The sequence below is a fragment of the Acyrthosiphon pisum genome, chromosome A3 (genome assembly GCF_005508785.2).
Source record: "Acyrthosiphon pisum isolate AL4f chromosome A3, pea_aphid_22Mar2018_4r6ur, whole genome shotgun sequence".
NCBI classification, from domain to species: Eukaryota; Metazoa; Arthropoda; class Insecta; order Hemiptera; family Aphididae; genus Acyrthosiphon; species Acyrthosiphon pisum.
Window position 1 is genome coordinate 7,669,278 of NC_042496.1, and position 21,198 is coordinate 7,690,475.

General features: G+C 32.5%; 1 protein-coding gene across 5 annotated transcripts in view; it reads right to left on the reverse strand.

The window, feature by feature from the left end:
* Positions 1 to 21,198, reverse strand: part of LOC100169433 (RNA-binding protein Musashi homolog 2) — a 63,456-nt gene that overhangs the window by 6,916 nt on the left and 35,342 nt on the right. For 2 of the 5 annotated variants that reach the window (XM_008184731.2, XM_029491819.1), the window contains exons 2-3: positions 18,762 to 18,862; positions 18,357 to 18,592 (exon numbers count right to left, since the gene is read on the reverse strand). In XM_008184731.2, the coding sequence (XP_008182953.1) occupies positions 18,357 to 18,385 (29 nt within the window). In that variant the 5' untranslated portion in view covers positions 18,386 to 18,592; positions 18,762 to 18,862. The remainder of the gene's footprint in view (positions 1 to 18,356; positions 18,593 to 18,761; positions 18,863 to 21,198) is intronic. The other 3 variants (XM_008184733.2, XM_029491820.1, XM_029491818.1) reach the window with 2 other exon arrangements.

Genomic DNA, 21,198 nt, shown 5'->3' on the forward strand with positions numbered 1-21,198 from the left:
TCTTATTAACTGTTACGCTGCTAAAAGTGCCATATTATAGCCTTGAAATAGTTTTATTATATTTCATTATTAAGTATCTTTATGTATTAAAATATGAAAAGGAATGTTTAAGTCAAGACAGAAATGAAAAAAATTAAATATAATTATGGTTTTTAATTATTTAATCAGAAAAAAATTGTTTCTTACTGGAAAATTAGATAGGTACAACCTCGGGTACAACAGTTAAAATATTGATCTGTTAAAATTTACGTTTAGTAAACTATGTAATATATTTGTCACAACAGTTACTACTATAAATTATAATCACGAAAACTACTTCACACATTAGCATACATAATTAGAAATAAAATATTATGTGTGTACGGTTGTAACTTTAAAGCGGGAATGAAATTTAAATGAAAATTGAATGCGTTGTGAAAATAGAATTTTTAATATTCTAAAAGGGCAGTGTTTGAAAAATGTTTTAATTTTGTCATTGTTGTAAGATGTAGTAATATTTATAAAATGTTTTTGAACCCATCAAGTTGTATTTAACGGCTGTATATTATAACTATACGAACAGAAGAAAAAAACATCTATAAAAAACACATTTTATCAGGATATGGTGGAATCCAAAACTACGACGACTGCTAAAGTGTATATTTTCCCACAAAAGTGTATAATGGAAGTTAAGACTATATTTATGAAGTATCCCTTTCGAGCTAAATTGAAAAAGTAGAATGGTTTTTAACCTTCAGATGTCAGGAATACTTGGCCACGTATATAGTATAGAGTATAGTGTTAAGAGTTGACGCAGACTGTATTTCATGAATAATTTATTTTTAACACGGGAAAACAAAAGTATTTGTATATTTGCTAACTATAATAATATAGCCTTTAAAAATAATACTTTCGGTGTAACTCTATAGTTAATACCTATATACAGTATTATAGAATATTGCATACAATACTAGTGTTAGGTACTACACTATAACACGCGTCGATCATAATTCATAATAATTAAGTTGAGTAATAACTAATAACCGATGTTTCGGCAGATAAATTACTACTTAGACGCCCCCACACTAACCTTTGTCACAAAGACAAATTGCTCCCACGCCATTCTTTTTTAAGTCACGGATTCGGTCGATCTTTATCGATTCTGAAGACAGTTTAAATACAATGCTGCAAGTGTCTATATGTTATGGTATTAATATCGTTTTTATCAACAGCTTTGTCTATCATGAGACACTTTAGAGTGCACAGACATTTATAATTATTTATAAATATAAAATCGAAACTGAAAATCGGAATAGGACTCGAGATTTGTCGTATAGAAAAAAACTACTGACGCGTAAACAATATACCATATAGATATACAATATACCATATTATAGAGTTCTTAAAGGCAGATAACGATAGCCCACGTCTACCTCTTAACACCGCGAATCAGACGGTGAGAATAATGATTACACAAACGTTTCCGAAATCAAAGCGATCTGCAGCGACGTAATAATAAATTAGAAAATCTGTCCAGTAGAGACTAGTATAGCGACGCGGAACTCAGCGTGGCACGCGCTCAACCCGCGCGCCAGTCACGTCTATGTCCCCAGTTGATTGGCGGCGTGCCGCGCCGATTCCCGCAGTGACTGTCGCGATCGAGTACACATTTCCACCCTTATCCGTCGTGGTTTGAAGAGTTGGGGGGGGGGGGGTGGATATTGTTGAGCGAATGGGGGTTGTAGGTGGAGCTTAACGCGATCAAATTTGCACATTTATTCGTCAGTTCGCCGCGTTTACCGATATTATATCACCACCATTCATAATTATTATAGTAATACGTAAAAAATGTACCTATATTGTCGGCCTAGGCAGCTACGCCTATTGGAGAGATTGCGTATAAAACAGCTGCAGAAAAATAAATTGATTTTCTGTTTTCCCGAAACACTCGGCCGTAATTTTATTTTATTAAAAACGTTGAGTGGAAGTTATACTATTATGTGTGAAATATGCGCGCCACCTCGCCCTCGCACATGCCAAGCCGGTATGGACTCAGGTCGCGAGAAAGCAGGGATGATGGTGTGGGAAAAAACGGTTCGGGAAAAGTGTGCACGGCAACTCTCTAGAACAACGGGTATTGAGGATAAAATATAATGTCGTCGTTGAAGAGGAGAGGCGCGAATAAAACAAGGCACATTGAAAAATATTGGCTGACGTAGACTTCACGTCGACGATCGGAGTTGCTATCGGCAAAAATCTTCCAATCGCGTGTTCGTATAGTAATAATAATAATAATAAAAAAAATATCTAACAACAGTTGTGGACGACCGAGTGGATATTACCGCATGCGCCGATAATTAAAGAGGCTCAAGTGCGTGCGTCAGTGACGGTTTTAGAAACCGTGGAAAAAACAAAGAATAAAATGAAGGTTTTGAATTTCCAGAGGAAGGTCCCCCGACGACCGGGTCGGACCGAAGAAGAGACATATTATTATTGTTGCAGTTGTACATAATAAATAAATTGTGGCACTGGTATAAAAACGAAAAACCCAGATAAGAAGAACCGACAATAACGCGTTGTACATTATTATGGTTTTTTTCGTCCCTTCTTGTTGTGTCTCATCGTCAACACCACGACGCCACGGTCGTAAAATGAGACGAAACGGCCGTGTACAAAATAAAAAAAGAACTTGGCTACCTACAACCAGGTATAATAGTTAGACCTGCTGTGTCATCACTGGAATAAAAATTAATACCGGGTAGTGTGGGACGACGGCCACAGCAACAATATTATATACTTTGCAGTTTAAAATTGCCAACACGCACGGCTTACTAATCGCTCGAGTTAGTTATTTAACCAAATTACGAAGGCGTGTGTTGTACTGAACAGCATTTCACAAGATAAAACTTCGAAAGTGCATGATAGGTATTCTAGGTATTACAAGTACGGGGTAATCGTTTTTTAACCCTAATTGTCGGTAGAATTTATACTTTTTTTTTTAACGCTGCGTTTCACAATTACGACCCAAAAGCACTATAAAAACTAGCAAACGAATAATATTGTCTTGTTGATAAACGATTGTTTGCAAGTCGTGTTACACGCTTTCATAATATTATACACACGACGTACAGCATTAAACGCGACGTAGGTAGGTATATAAACCAAAAATAATAATTTGTACAGAGTGCCCAATGAAATCGCAAATTGCAAATTGTTCAAACAGTCGGTTGTTATTTTTTATATGTAATCTGATTTTTCGCACCTAAACCATATTATTATTATAGTCTCGGTGCATGGGATAAACGTACGATAATGTATGCGATATACCTACTTTACATTAATTGAAAACGTGCCGAGAAACGATGCAGCCACCGTGTTTACAGAAACGGCGAAAACGAGCAGCAAAATATTATATTACACGCGGATACCGCCTAGACGAAGCGACTGAGAGCGACTGTTGTTATTCGTACGCCATGTTAAATATTATTTATGATAAAACCGGTACAACACGAAAAATTCGTAAAAAAAGTCAAACGGTACCGCACCACTATCGTAATATTATTAATAATTACTATTGTGTCCTGTGATTTACGCCATAATAATATTATATTATAATTATAGTATACCTATCGCCATATAAGATACTCACATTTTTTCGAACATCGTACGGCAAATGCTCAATCGAGTTCAGAAAGGACTAAGCCGACACTAAGGAGATTGACGGTCGTACGGCAAAAATTCAACACGACGACGATCACGCCGAGATAATAATTATCGAATGGAAAAGACGAAAACGTCAAAACATTAACTACATAAGTTAACACTATTGTCGAACGGTTGGTGCGCACTGCGAAAGTGAAGACGGTGGTTGCGGCGGCGGGACGGACTGTTGAAGACGACGATGACAACACGGACGACGGACGACAGGCGATGGACCCGACGTACGCGGAACCGAACCTCTTTGGCGAGAGAACCAGTGGTCGTTGTTGTGGCGGGAAAAACCGAACGCGGTTGGACTGGGTTTACTGCTCCCGTCGACATAAAAATCGCATTTACACTATGCTCAATTATTTATTGATAATATATATTTTAGTTACGATATGATATCGGTGGCCACGGCCAATGGCGTCCCATTAAGTAAATTGCCTTTAAATCCTATTTATGTATTTTTTTTTTTATATACACGAAATTCCCGGTAGGCGCGTTAAGAATTATTTATCCGAACGAAGCGGCCAACAAAAAAAATATCGCGGTATTGCGGTACAACGGTTTCGATTTATTTCAGAGGATTTCAACGAACTTCTATATATATTACAGTAACTTATTGCGTTGTTTTTGGCTGCGGTAACGGGAGCGATGGTTGTGGGGGGGGGGGGGTCGGACGGTTTTGCCGGCGAGGGGATTACGACTGCTGGCGTGGATTTTATGCGGTATACACTCAATTATATTTGCGGCGTTTTAAACGTCTACGAAACTCATATATGTATAGCCGTGAAGATTAACCAGAAAAACGCGAAGCGCAAAACACACTCTACACACACACAGCAATCGAAATTACTCGCGTATAATAATATTATGATCAAAACAAATAGAGGCGATTAATTTAATTGCATATAATAATATTAATTTATAGTAACATACATATTATTATTATGTAAACGGGGTGGGTGTTTGTTGTTAGTTTAAATATTTATTTTTCATCCGGATTTCACTTTAACATATAATTTAGAATAATTTTTTGAGATATGTACGCTGCAGCATACGCCTATAGTGTAAATAGGATGCTTTGTGAGAGGGGGCTATGAATGAAAAAAACTTATAACAGAGGTAGTTTGAATATGACTTGTACTACTTTTTACATAAGAACACACGAGTATTATAGTAAGTATACTGTATACCACTATTATACCAAATGATAATTTACATTTTACACTAATATCATTTTCAATTTTTGTAGTTGGTAGTAGCATAGATTAAATATACTAGTATATTTAATCTATGGTAGTAGGTACTAAGCTGCACCAAACTTAACCTGCACATGTCTAGATGTTATAAAAGTGGAAAAAACTCTCGAATAGTAGACTTGTCAAAAGAATGAGGGGGGGATATAATATGCTGATATTATGTATTATAGAACACTCGAAAACACGCAAAAATGCTCTGTACATAGGACCGTATGGGCACTATTTAGTAACAATGGGCTTTGCTGAAGTACCGACAACAATGATATATGAACACATAAGTATGGTATAATTGTATGTACGTCACTGTTGATATTCACGTTTATAATAAAATATAAGGACAACGAAAAACTGCGTAATGTTAATTTTTCTCGTTTTTTACACACAAGTTTTGCAGAAAGAAAAATCAAAAAAAATCACAGACGTCGTAATCTGAACTTATTGTTCTTATACACTCACAGTACCTACGGAAAACATACAACAATGATAATAATAACAAAAATGATAATGATATAGGTAACAATATATTATGATGCCCGTGACGCGTTGCGTCTGGCACGAAATCTATAGGGTCAAATTTATAGCGTGCATAGACGACTTTTATCAATATCAATGTGTAGCATACTACTAGCATACCGGCAGCGGCAACAGTAGTACTGTAGCAGTATACCAAAATACATTAAACATTTATACACAAATATATATAATAGAAATACAATTACGGTACTGCATATAATATAAACTTATATTATACAAGTTATTTAATAATAACATGGCCCATTGGCATGCGCAGTTTCAAGTCAGGAGCTAGCACATTTACCGTTATAAACGGCCCACAAAAATGAATTGTCATTTAGGTTTACGTTATTAACATACACATATAACAGGAATATAATACATATTTTGTTGTACAATACCTATAACTAGTCGACTGACCGCTCTCTAAAAATGTAAAGTCAATTTTCATGAAAATGTATTAGGTACACATCGTTAATGGTTGGTCGCAGCGTGCGTACTATACTTTTTTATTTTTTTTTTTAAATATTCAATTAGCTTATAAAATAAAAGCAAAAAGTAATAATGATGACAAGAGAAAAGAATACAAAAACATGAATCACATGAGAAGTGGACCATTCAGAACCTCGGAAAATGTGTACTATACTGCATGTATACTGCAAAACTTAACTATCATAATCTTCAGATCTGCAGGCAACCGGTCCAAATCTACCTTTTAAAACTTGACTGGCACAAACCACTGTCCCCATATACGTATACCTTATGCATTATTGTATACCTAATGTTGTGTTGTATATTATTGTGTACTACATTATTATTATACACTTAAAAACGGATATTACGGGCAATGGGCATGGATCGAAATATAAAGAGTGGAGATGCGCGTATTATTTGTCTGTGAATGGGATTTGTAGCCAAATATATAGGTATAAATCCAAAGGTTTGAGGCTAAATACGCGCACCACACACATAAACACGCACAGTCGCCGCCACGGGTTCTCTCGGTTGAATTCATCGCACGGCTCAAAAGACGATTATGATAGGTAGGTTACACTGCGTATACCTAGTAAATACCAGCTCGAGGCGTGCGTATTATATACACCGTGTTATTATATGTTACATACAGTCGGCATCCCAAGCCGGCCGATCGATACACGATATAGTACGACGAAGAGGAGGTGATGGTGGTACTCGGAAACCGCATGTCGTGTGTGTGAAAAAAAAAAAGATATAGTATAATATAAATTAATAATTAAATAAAAGAGAAAAGGTTGTAGCGATTGATTGCGATGCAAGTTATACCGTATAAAGATATGTGCGGGAAAACACTCCGCTACAGAACTTCCACTAAGTATCGTCTGTTCATATTATTATTATAACTATACCTGCAGTTCAATATATTTTTTAAATCGATATTAATCATTGTATAATATAGGAACACAACACGTTTAGAATCGATGGTTACTAAAATGAGAAATAAGAACGAAATTTAAACAACATCCTCATAGAACTATAACTGTACGACCTCAAAAATACATATTATATAAAATTCTGTAACTTTATTGTACATTAAAACCATACATTATACGTCGAGCCTTTGCAGCATACATATACGAGTATAGGTGGTATCGATTAACTGCAATTGCTTTTATAGTGGATGCGAATAGCTTAGAATACATTTTCAACACACCTTCAACTTTTATATTATCATTATACAATATTGCCGAGTATTCAGTCGAAATATAGGGAGATGGTTGGTTAAATATAAAAGCTCTTAATTTTCTAGGGTAAAACGAAAGTTGTCGAAAAAATAAAAATAACAAGTTTGTGACGTATACGGATTACGAATATAATATATATATATGTATCAACTATATTATATTATATACGTACAAAATGTAATCCTACGGTGTCCGAGTGAGCATTATGGGCAGTATCCTCCGAGCTTAAAATACTCAGAAGATTACGCTAAATTTGAATAGGAAAAAATGTATGATTCGTAAAATATTTTTTTATTTTTCTGGTCCTTTTGTGTTTGCATAACATAGTTGCGCACTGCGCAGCTTAATCAAAAACTGTATTTCATAAAACTAGGCCGAGAGTTTGCTTAAGATTATTTTTATGTATCCACAGCACTATTTTTTGTAATGAAATTCTGATCACGTTATTGTAGTAAATTACACATTCCCGAGATAATCTGTAGAATTAACAAGATAAAACAATGGCTATTTCCGATTTTAACGCATGGGTGAAATATAAAATTAGCAAATACTCTTTTTCCGACAACATTCACCAAGTAAACAGAATAAATACCTCGTGGACGAGGAAACGAAAATGCTGGAAATGAAGTCTGTTAAGGTTCTAAAACTTAATTTAACGTAACTCAACTGGAAAATCAATTACAAAATATCACACTTTAAAATTTAAATTTTTGTATTTGCTATTGATTTCTTACATTTATAATGGTTTATTGTGAAAGAATACTTATATAGGTAGGTATAAAAGGTTTATTTCTGTAAATACTATGATACATTTATAAGCATAATGTCTTTACGCACAGGTCAAAATAATTTTAAGTTATGTGATAATGTGTTATTCATATTATATTATAGTTATTTTTTTATATCAATATTATCGTTTAAAATAATTTGGTATAATTTATGGCCATAATTTTGTGCTCAACACATAAATTTAAAAATGTAATAATACTTTAAGCAGAACTTTTAGTCTGTATCGAGTAATAAATCATAATATTTTAATCTTTTATTTAATACCAGCTCGAATAACCTCATTTACCAAACGTGCAAAGAGTAATGTTTTAATTTTCAAAAGATATTTTATAATGGCTTAGATATTAAGTAATAATTACTTTTTTGATACTTTACGTTAATATTTAATACAATATAGATTAACTTAACTAGCTAGTTGAAGTCAAAGACGGGAAAGGTATTTAATTTAATTATCGCACCTAAAATAAAAATATTATAATATAATTATTTTGAATGTTTATTACCTGTTTTACGTATTATTAATTATTATTACAGTTTGATGTTTATACATTACATAATATTTTATAATATTTATCAACATATATAGGTATTTTTAATTGAATTAAAGTTTAACATTTTCCACCAATTAACTTAAACTTAGTTTCTTTAAACATCCATAGACAAATGCGCAAATTATAATTATGAATTTATTAAAAGTTATTTTTAGTATTTTAGAAATTAAATGTTTACAAAAATACCTAAATATATATAATTATTTTAATTCACATTTTAACTACCTACAAATATTATATACATTATACGTGGTATAATGCATAATATTCACAGCATTAGTGGAGGTTCAGCTCTCTCAAATATAAATGTAGTACTTCACTCTATACTTGTGATATGTTTAAATTTTTTCATAAAATGCATTAATGAATAATAAAATCTAATATTCTAATCTATAAGATGATACCTAATGCGTGAAATATTATATTTAAGGCAATTAATTCAATTTTTTTTTTTCATTTTAGTTATAAATCCATATAATTATTAAAGCTTAAGAAAAAATAGAGCCGGGGCTCAGCCCCTCCAAATAAATTTATCAAGCTCCACGTACTATGACAGTTAGATTAAATAATAATTATTTATGTCTATTGTTACTTGTTGTGTTAGACTATGATCAGTTATAAAAAAAAGATGAATCTGTATATGGGAACTTCAGAAGAACAGATAATAACACATTTATTATAAAATTAAATACATTTGTATAACAGAAAATATTTCTGAATACCTATAGATGTACTTAAATTCCAAGAGCGTGATATTTATAACACTTGATTTATCTGGAAATTATTCCAAAGATTCTCACCAAATATTATCACACTTGTACACGACTTATTCGAGTGAATTTATTCACTTTATATTTATTTATTATAATTGATTTAGTTTGAGAGTTAAGTTTATTTGTCAATATCGGTATAAAATATGGTGAGGACCGTTATAATGGGAGAGTGACGAAGCACCATTAACTACGTTCAACCCTCATAAATTCAGACTGATACCGAGCTTACTGTCAACAGATCCACGCGTTATGTGTGATTCTAAATGTATTTTACCTAAATATATATTATTATGTAATGCGTATTTTTCCATTTATACTTTTGCTACTTTTATATATATATTACGTTTTGACAATCCTAAATTATTCACGCCCGACTAATAAAAAAGCCTCTGTGCGTGATAAGTAAATAATAATGTAGGTGCTGCGAATATAATATTATGGTCTGTCGGTTGTATTTTGTAGGTATAGTATTAAAATGATTATTTATTTTGTTTTCATCATACGAAATCGACGTACAAGTATGGCGCGACGAGATCAAGACTTCCTAAAATGTTCAGTGCCATACTTTTTATAGGGGTAGTAGTAAGACGTACACAAAATGTTGTCAAACGTTGTATATTTGGGATTTAGCTTTTAGACATATACGACGAGTACGCATACACACACATATATATATTTATATATATTAACGATGCAATACGTGACAAGTCCCGGAATCCACATGTACGCTGTATACCCATGAGAGACCATGGAACGGTTTTTATCACCCTACCCAGTGCCCACTGCAGGTATACCTTCCGGTCTTGATGCGTCGCGGCGTTGTCGTTGTAGTCGTCTGTGCGGTAAAGTGTGTTTGTCGTGGTGTAATGGTATATATATATATATATTATATACGGTTTGTGAATCCTCGCATTAGGCTAGTAAACATATATATAGTGGTACAAGTTACTACTCGTATATCGTCGAAAATCTATCGCCAAAGTGGATTATCCGTCCCCGCTCTGACCCACAGTGTATATATATATATTACTTGGTTTCGCACGGGAAACCCGTACGATGTCCGGAAGAGCTTCCGACGTCGAGGAAATCGTACAAAACCGTTGTTAAATAGACACACGTGCGCGATCGTAAATGCTACATAATATATATTATATATATATATATATATAATACGACGACGTGTAGACCGGAATACGGCTTCGGACGAAAAATGTGCGGTGACCTATCGTTCGCGTCTATATGGAAACGCGTTTTGGTGCATTGCAGGTACCCCCACATATACTATAACAGCGAGAATATATATATATACAAACGACGAGTACTGCTGGTCGCGTATATCATATAAAACGAGGCGGGCACATTTTTTGGCTCCGGTTTCTCGTTGCGGAAAAGGATTAATAAAAGCGCTTTTATATATTATACGCGCACACGCATAATATTATTCGTTACACACTGACGTTGGCGATGGATTAGAATGTATGCATTATATATATATATATATTCATTTATGCGAGTATATGTAGCGAGTATACCGACCGAGGGAAGGGGCATCCGACTGGAAAGTTTTCATTCTATGTATAATGTATATACATATAGACGAGTCGAGACTTGACCCCACTACACCCCCGTGTCGCCTCTTGTATCATTTTTTTTCCGCTCCTGTTCATATAATAATATTTGCGCGATGCATTGTGCGCGCAAAAATTGCAACCGCAGCGATTTTCGTCATTATATTCTGTCGGGACGTATATAGCCGGTGAATTTGCCAAGAGATTATACGCACTCTCTGCAGCAGCCCCCCTCAACCAGGGGATTTCCACAGAATTTTCCGACTACCTGAGTATCTTATACCGTTAGATACTACACCTCTCCCAGCCACCACTTGCCAAAGGAATCGGAGTGTAACACGATACGTCTTATATAATAATAATAATAATATATACATTGCATTCGAGCGGCACGCACAAAATTTTGCGAGTATATATTATTGAGTCGAGTGGCTGTATAGGAGATAATGAATACACCCTCCAAGTTGCTCCGTTGAATGCCGAGGAGATTCTTCAGAAACATTATTATCGTATGCAACTATAATATATATAGGTGTAAGTACTCGAGCGTTAGATAGACCCTTATATTGGCACGGGCAACCGCCTCCGAGCGCGATCTCGGCAGAGATTGAACACGACTGGTACCCAACCTAACCTATACACAATATAGAAATGATCACGTAATCAGTTCTAGTCTTTTAGATGTAATATTGTTGTAAATTATCATAAACTTACAAACAAATAGTATGAGAGGTTAAGCTCTACTATGTCTCCTAAGAAAAATTAAACCATTATTGTGTGGGACGTGGGTGCTTACTGATTACTGATTAGTGACTAGTGATTACCGGTAGTGGTTGAAAATATAATATTACAATCATTACAGGTGCAGGTAAAGTCGAGATAAAATGTCTTTCTTACATCTAGTTACCATGTACTAAGATTCGGTGTTATATTTAGCCAGCTTTTTGAAAGTTTAACAATATTATATTGATATTTTTTAATATGACGTCACTGAACAAAAACAAGAAAGTAACTATTGATTAGCTTTTTTTAAATATAATGTAGAAGTACCTACAAGTTGGTTTTTGGTAATACAAGATTTTAGAATTTGTATCGATAAAAAAGTTTTTTTTTTTTTTTTTTATTTATTTGAAGTAATCTACAATCTATACATTTCTTAGTATAATAAGTAGGTTTGATAGGTGAAGTAAGAGTGATGTGAATAATAAGATTAGGGAAGATACCCAGTGGTAACACCCTGTGATAAAAAAAAAAGTTAGGAATATAATATCAATCTCGATATATGCATAAAATAGTTGATAACATTATGAAGAAACGATAACACAGATATTTTACCTCTTAAAATGTCAACGTTTTATTATTTACAATTGAATATTTATAACGATAATTAGACAAATATTAATACTGTTAAAGTTCATTAATAATTATATTTGGTTTATTTTTTTATCGTTTATTTAGAAAATAAAACATTTTTTTAAGTAATAAAAACGAGGGAACTACACTATATATTTTATTACTTGCTGACTGTTTTATAATTTTAATTGTCAATAATTCTAAACGGTGATAACCATTATGTACACGGCATCTGCATAGAATTGTATCATACATTTTAGTTTTTAATGGTGGTAACACATGCTTTTATAGTTGTTCGAGGTAATTTCAGTATTGTTTATGTTATCACAATGACGATGATAATGTTTCTGAACTTTTCTTTTTGTACACCAGTAAAACTTTATTGGCGAGTTAAAATCAGAACGTATTATACTTGGCGCACTTACAGAACGTGCTTTAGAGTAGCTTGGAAACTTTACTAAATGAAAATACTTAAGACTTGTATAAGCTGAATCGATTTAAAAAATATATTTAAAAACTGACTTAACAGAATTACGCGTTTGTTTTTTTTGAACTCCCTACTAAAGTTTTAATATAAACTATTATGTATAAAGTTAAAAATATAACTTATTTAATTCACATATCACATATACCTATTATCACTGTATGAAATTGTTACACAAATAAATGTAATGTTTAATAGGTATATATATTAATTGAATAAATTATTCGTTTATTATCAGCCTTTGCAGTATAGGTACTAATAATATTAGTATAGTTTATTACATTAAAACGGTGTCATGGTATACAGTAAAACGTGACAAAACCAGTGAGTTACTCGTTTTTTTCTTACTGTCGATTAAAAATTATTATTAGACACTAATAAACGGCAGCAGATAGCTCAAGGTACAATGGTTGAATCAATGCGGAAGCATTTCTGGGAATCGTTGAGAAATTAATTAACAATTACTATGCCACACGTGTCCAGTGCCCACGTACGTATAAATAAACATTATACGTTATATAATACTATAGTAATTATTTATTGTACGTTCAAATGATTGTGTGAAGAAATCAATGTCATGTGACGGCGAGAACCTATATTTTATTTGGGATATTTTTTAACTAATCCGATTCCTATAAAGTATAAATACGCTCATACCCATTATAAATTCAGTAATAATATGACGGATAAAATACCTAATACTCATAATGAAATATTATGTGCCCTGCAAAACGAAATTCAACATACCGCGGTCGTGTGCTCGATTATTGCCTATGTATGTTCGGCTATAATTGCGACGTTCATCATAACACGAACAGAAAATATCGCTATTTATACCTATTGTAGCAGGCAACACTAAAATATATTATACTATGTATAAGACACTCGACACGATTTACGTTTCATTCGTCTATATAATATATAGGTACTGCCTATACCGTGAGTACCATGCCGTTTTGCGGTACCGATTTTAACTATACTAGCTACAGTGGTGAGGGCCGAGGGGTGTGGTATGAAACGAGAGATGGTTATTTCTGAACGATATATATAAATATATATATTATAGATATATTATACCCACGTATATTGCGTATTATAATATATTATACACTTTATATTATATACTACCCCGTCACCATAAACAGGGGAAAGGATAGGCTATATATCGCAGACAGACCCCGTTATTGTATAATATACGCGTACATATACAATATATATTGAATGGAGTGGATCGTCGTCACTTCCTGTCCGAAACAACAACTATACCGAACGCGCAAACAGCGTATATAATATATTATAATAAATAATATTATTATATACGTACACTGCAGCCATCGCACTCGGTCACGGGAAACATAATCGTGTATGTTGTTGATTTACCACACACGGTTACCGTTTTTTAATGATAGTGGCGGGGTGGGGTTTGTCGACGGCAGACGCATGAAGGTGGCTCTATTTTTCGGCGACGTTTATCGAAAACCTTTATGAGGTGTACCAATATTATATATATATTCACGTCCGCGGTCTATACGGCGTGCGTACCGGTCGTTTTGTAAAAATAGAACTCTAATGTTTACGACGAAACCCGCGGTAATGGCGGTCTATTAAAAAAAAAAATAATAATAATAATAAAAACACTAAGCGGTGCTCGCTTGTATATATATATATATATATCATTGTATTCACGAACGACGACTATGGTCGCGGAGGCTGCGAGAGCGAAAAATACCGTTGACGGGCAGTGATGTATAAAAGCCATCACCGCCGCGAGTGCATTGATCTCAATTTTATTTCAGTGCTCTAGTATAATATCATAATTAATAATAAAGCATAATAAAAAAATTCAATCGTCAATACGAGTTTTATTTCACACCCCTTAGGATTATGACTTGCAAGATCAAGTCACCGAGTTCAGTTCAAACATTATCATGCTCAATTAGCGGCGGGTGATTCCCTACAAATTAAAAAAAATATCCTGGTCTACGAGGTACGGTCAGGCAACGAGTCGCTCGGACTCAACACAACCTGCAACATTATTGACCCCTGTACTCGATCGAAGTGGTTCGAAACACGTGCAGTATTATAATATATTAATGTATTATACAATACGATATTTATTTAAAAACGCCTCAATGCTGGACGCCATATATATTATCTTACGCCCCGTGGAACCAAAATAACCCACATCCGTCCTTGTGACTGTGCCCGAGGAAGGGTTGCACGCCCGCGGATTACCCAGAGTTAACGTCATGCTCTCGCGATTCTGGCCGTCGAAATCAAATAACACTTGACCCCCTGGGTGCTATAGTGATGGTGCAGTGCGCGCAGCGGTGGCATATCCGTTTAACGCGCGGCACCGAATGCATTGGGCGGGTGTAATAAATCTACAGCGGGTTAAAAGTTGCAAATTGATTAACGGCCCGACGGACGGCCTCGGCCCACGGATGTACATTGTACACTACACGTGTATATATACATTAATTTAGATATACATATATTGCCAGTCGTGGCAAAACACGAACCACCACTTGACGACCCCCGCCCCCCCAACAACGTATTTCCAACGAGGAATACGCCACGACATAAATTTTGTGCGGCGTGGTGCACACACTACTCAACTGCACCAGTTATCATTATAATAATAACAATAATATGAAATACATATTATAGGTACCTACATATTATTAACCATAAACTCGGTGTATCATAATATCATGCCGTTTTCAAAAAACTAATATTAAAATGTTTGTATTCTGCAATAACAAATAATTCAGTTATTTATATACAGTAGCGCTCATTATAATAATGAATTATCATTACTACTATAATATAATGTTTGTGATAATATTATATACAATCGCTTGAAATTAATTTTAAATTTATTATTGAAATAGGTATTGCACTGCTGTGAATATAAAAAAACACGCACAAGTTGTAAGTAGTATTGTAATAACTTTACGTTTATTACATAGCACTACTTTTTTTTAATTGATTTTTTTCTTATAAAACTTATTTATAAGTTTGCTTGTGACGTTTTAAAATGTTATTTAACAGTTTAATATGAAGGTTGTAGACTTAAATGTACTAAAAACATATATTTGACTTTATTCTACAAATTTGTACACACGGTAACTGTATGAGTCGCCAAACAGTACAATTTCGTTAAACTCTATGAATATTAATGATTTAAACAATTTTAGTTTTGAGTTTATCGCACCAAAGTAAGAAAATAAAATGGTATGGTGGGTGGAAGACGGACGTCATATATATACATATATATATATACATATATATATATACAGAACCAATCTACAAAAAATATTATTTAGTTGATGTAGTATGTCTACATCGGTGTGAAACTCTGCTTGATATTAAATTATTAAACCGTATTAAAGAGTGATCCAAATGTTCATAATAATAATTTGTAGGTATGTATATTGATATATATGTATACAGATTCTAAGCATTTATCATACATTTATAACTTTTACCTCAATATATTAGGTAATAAATAATAACAAACATTATCATAGGATAAAATTATAGATATAGAGAGAATATAGATTTCACGTTTTTGTTTGGAGGGACTAGGTTATTTTGAAGAAACTCAAGAAATATCTTTCTTATTGCATCTACCTATGCACTTTCACGTCATGTATCTGATCAGTTTTTTGTGGGAGCTTACCCCGACTAAACACCCATGATTGCGCCTATACGCATTAATGATATAATTAAAAAGAATATACATTAATTTTATATAACATGCCACAATTATTGAATTGATCCTATTTTGTTTCATGATTTTTTTTTTTATAAAAATTGAACCGAATTATACCGACCGTTATGACTAGAAATGTTTTGTAAAACTTGTCATTTTTGTATAATATATGACGGGTAACTATATTTTAATATCCACCATGAATTATATTATACTTTGTATATATTTATAATAAACGTGAATTATACGAAACTACGACAGTTGGAATTTATAAAAGTAGAATACTCGCCAACATATGTATAGCATTTCCATAGGTTTATGTGTTAAATTGTTCCATATTATTGTTGTTTTTTTTTACTTAAATTGTTGTAAATTACATACCTGTACCTAATTCAGGCTAATATAATTTATAAAACGGTTTCAATTTCGGTTTATGGGGTTTTTATTTATTTATTACATATCAACCATTCTTTTGCGAACTGTTTTTTTGCAAATTGTTTATCTGAAGACCCTTTTAGCTCAGCCAAGATGAACATTAATTTACCGCTCCAATGAGCCATAACAAAAAAAAAAGAACTTCTTTTATTCATAGAAAAACACGGGATACGTTGATCAAACAGTGAAAATAATATGCAAGAGATTGCATTTTTATGTGAAAATTATATGTAAACTAGACCGATAAATAATTAATAGCGTCATATGCACTTGTGAAAAATAGAGTGGTATTTTGTATACGAGGCTCATATTTATTGGTAACATTTTTTTTTTAATGACTATAGCTAGTCCGTAATGTAAACGAGTCCGTACCTATATGTATGAAAGCAAAAGCTCAATTTCAAGTGGTCTCTCTTTTGTCCCGCACGAAATAAAAACCTATATAGCTTTTAGCCATAGTGACCTTTTACGATATACATTAAATATGTACAGAGAAAAATTGCTTGTGCCAAAAGGCTGAATGCGTACATGTATTAAACGTTTTTGAATAATGCATAAGTCAAAAACGAAATATATATATATATATACAACTTAGTGTTTGTAACGACAAGTTCAACATCTGACGACGTCATAATAAATCATAGTGCCGATTAAAATATTACAATATACCAATCTATGTATTATATTAATTATTGATATATAATAATAATGGATACATATTAGAATATTTGACATGATCATTTTCCTGCACTATAAAATAATTAGACTTGATAATATAATAATATGACGTGGAAACAAAAAAATCCATCAGAGAAAAATATTGCCCGCAATAAAATTTGATAACCATGCAAGAAATATTATTCGGGACGATTATTAACCCAATCTAGAGAGACTTCAAATGTATTTACATTAAAATTAAATCAAATAAAACATGTTTCTGTGTTATTTTTAATTCTAAACACACTAAAAACTATATATATTTAAACACGGTAAGTAACAAAATAATAATAAAAGAATGAAGATATATAATATATATGTATATAATAGTCTAAGCAGAAGAGAACAAAATATATATTTAATATATACATTAATACATGTGTTAATGCAAGAGAAAATTAGCGCCCGTCAATCGATAAATGTCAGTATTAATTATGATTATAATAATATATTGAAAGCCATGTGCATATTTCAGCTGTTTGATCGCTGCATTAGTGGATTAGTGAATTTTTTTTTTAATGATTCTATAATATTGATGTACTGCACAAATCTATATAAAATATTATGTATTAACTTTGATCAAGCCGTTTTTGTCAAGTTATTTTAAGAAGTATACAAAAAACAATAAAATAAATCAAATAAAACAATTAAAATAAAAAGTTTTCAACGGACACTATCATAATATCAACCGCAAACTTCTACTCATACGTCTACACATCTACGAAGTTATTTTTTTTATTTTATTTTTTTTTTTACAACAATAGACTCCTCTGACTACCCATATGACTTACTTAAGGCTGAAAAATAGAGGGTCTGTCATGAACAGGTATGAACACGGCCGAACGGACGCGAATGTCGGGTGTGTTCATGTAAGTAGGAGGAATAGTATTCCCGTCCTCCTTCGGGCCTCTGGGGTCGGAAAATTCTATCCAACCACATCAACGACACGAAAACGTTAAATCCGGCATTATAATAATTTGTGTTCAACTTTGAACACGGTTCGGTCAAGGACGCTCATTAGTATAGCCTAACAGAACCACGGTACATATGAGAATACATGTGTGTATGTGTCAATATATATATGCAATATGTATGTATGTATACAAGTTTCGTTGATTGTTAATTAATTTTAAGTTTTGAGAAATCAAAGTCGTTTTTCAAACTCTATATGCAAATATTATGTTTTAGTCTCTTACCTCGTTGACACTCGTAAAGGAGCCTGGGAATACAGTTTGGAAGTAGCGATAGCCAGTGTTAAACCTTTTCGGTAACCCTCGTAGAAGTGATCTCTTGGAATCTGCGGACACACATAAAAAAACAAATTAATTAACGGACAAGTATACGGGGGCCGAGGTTCTTATATTGCTTATATATATATATTATGTATTATATGATGTGCATGTGGTGCGCTAGGTATATTACGGGTTGTGACAAAAACAGGAAGTAGCGAGAAAAAAGCTCGGAACTCGAGACGTATAATATATATTATTATATATGTATATATTATATAATGACCAGCAGGCTGAGCAAACAAAACCATTTATCTCGTGCGGACGACAACCCCGAAAGGGATTATATTCAATGTTTATACAAAGAGACTTTTTGTCGAGTTTCCACAGTAATGTCTAATCCCCGTGTTTGTTTTATGGTCGTTTATTCGTCCACGGGGTTATATTATATCGTCCAGTAATCGACTAATCAGGTTTCCTGCGATAATAGCAGTCGATTCTTGTCAAGTATATGTATATTACAATATAAATGTGTTATTATTTATTTTGTCCATCAATAAATCAAACAACCAAATATAATAACATTTAATATGTACCCAATATTGCCTATTACATAGATCAAATAAGTAGTAATATATACCTGGACGTTCTGGAGTATTCTACTTGTTTTTGAGAAATCATTCGAACATTATTCATACATACATTCACCATCGATACTATTATGTTTTAATTTATGTGGCAGTAACGTTAATTTGGAATATATTATTGTTCATTCTTTAGGCCTAAGTTATAAAAATAATACACATTGCATTTTTCAACACTTGTTTTATTTTATTCGATGGAAAGAACAAAATCCACAAATAATGATGGGAAACTGTATAATTTAATAAAATATAAATATTCGTATATTTAGGCACATATAATATTATTACTGTATTCGTGATAGGGAATAATTTTGGCTTGTAGTGACGTCAATAACATAATATTATACTGCATGGAACATAAAAACGTATAGCACTATATGTATGGACAGAACAACGTGCACCATTATACAGTTTCGAGTGGAATTTGTTTACAACCTTCTATAATCTGCAAACTAATTCCATTTCGGTTCAAGTACATTAATAACATTAATGATGTTTTTCCAGTCTAGTTGACTTAAAGAACATAAACGTGTACCTACGTTATATCTTAATATATTCCATTACTTAAAGTTGCCTGAAAAGTTTGTTTACAAAAAATATGATAATATGATATTTTTGTGAATGATAAAATTGTTATATAACTTCAAATTATAATTTATATTCAAACTCACTCGATCGTAGAGTTAATTATTAAGGTCCAAAAAGTATGATCTTACAACTGTAAACATAATTATCTTGTGGCTTGTGTTAAACAAAAACCATATAAACTTGAGATTATGTATGAAAATTTATATTTCAAAAGACTATAAGAATAGTACCTACGTTTTTAGATACACAAATCCCTCAGTTATTAAAGTGTATACAATCACTCACGGTTAATATTATCAATAATAACTTTAATATAGGTACCTATCTATAACTAGTATATTACAATTCGTTTTCTATTGTCTGTATTTGATCCATAATTAGTTATTAATATAATTATACAATGACATTAAATTAAATCAATATAATATATACCAGTTCGGTACAACAATGTATACATTGTATTACATACCTAAACGATTGTTATGGTTTAAATGTTCAAACGTGTGATACAATAGAACAAGACTCTGGAGAATTTTACTGAGATAACATAAACAATTAAATGCAATACCAATTGATTTATGTTTAGTGAGAAATTGACCATCGCAATGTATTTACATAGTATCTATAATACCTATCCAACTGAGATTGGAATTTAGATCACTCAAAAGTAAATTATTTATATCGACGTTTAACATAATCTTTTAAATACTAGGTACTTATCTAATATGATATTTGTTATGTACGCTAGTCGCTAAGGGGAAAAGTGACATACACTAGGGAGATACAATAATAATTTGGAGTTCATTTTTAGACGGTGTATTTATAAAAAATAATATTTTTTTTATATTATTTTTCCTGTCTGTGTGGGTAGTTTTATATTAGATACAATTTATTTTCGGAGAACCAATATTACTTATATATTTAAAAAAAAACATTCAACATATAGGGACGGTACACGTGGATTATGCTCCACGGACGTGTGAACAACTTTTCGGTCAAAATATTTACAGAATGGATAATATTAATAAAATAAAATCAACTCTGTAATTCGATTAGATTCAACTTTATTTGTTCAACTACCTAGCTACCTCTGGTGTTGTAAAATGTTTGTCGTATGTGTGTATACACGATATAATATAAAATAATAATGATATTGTATCAAGTGTATATAT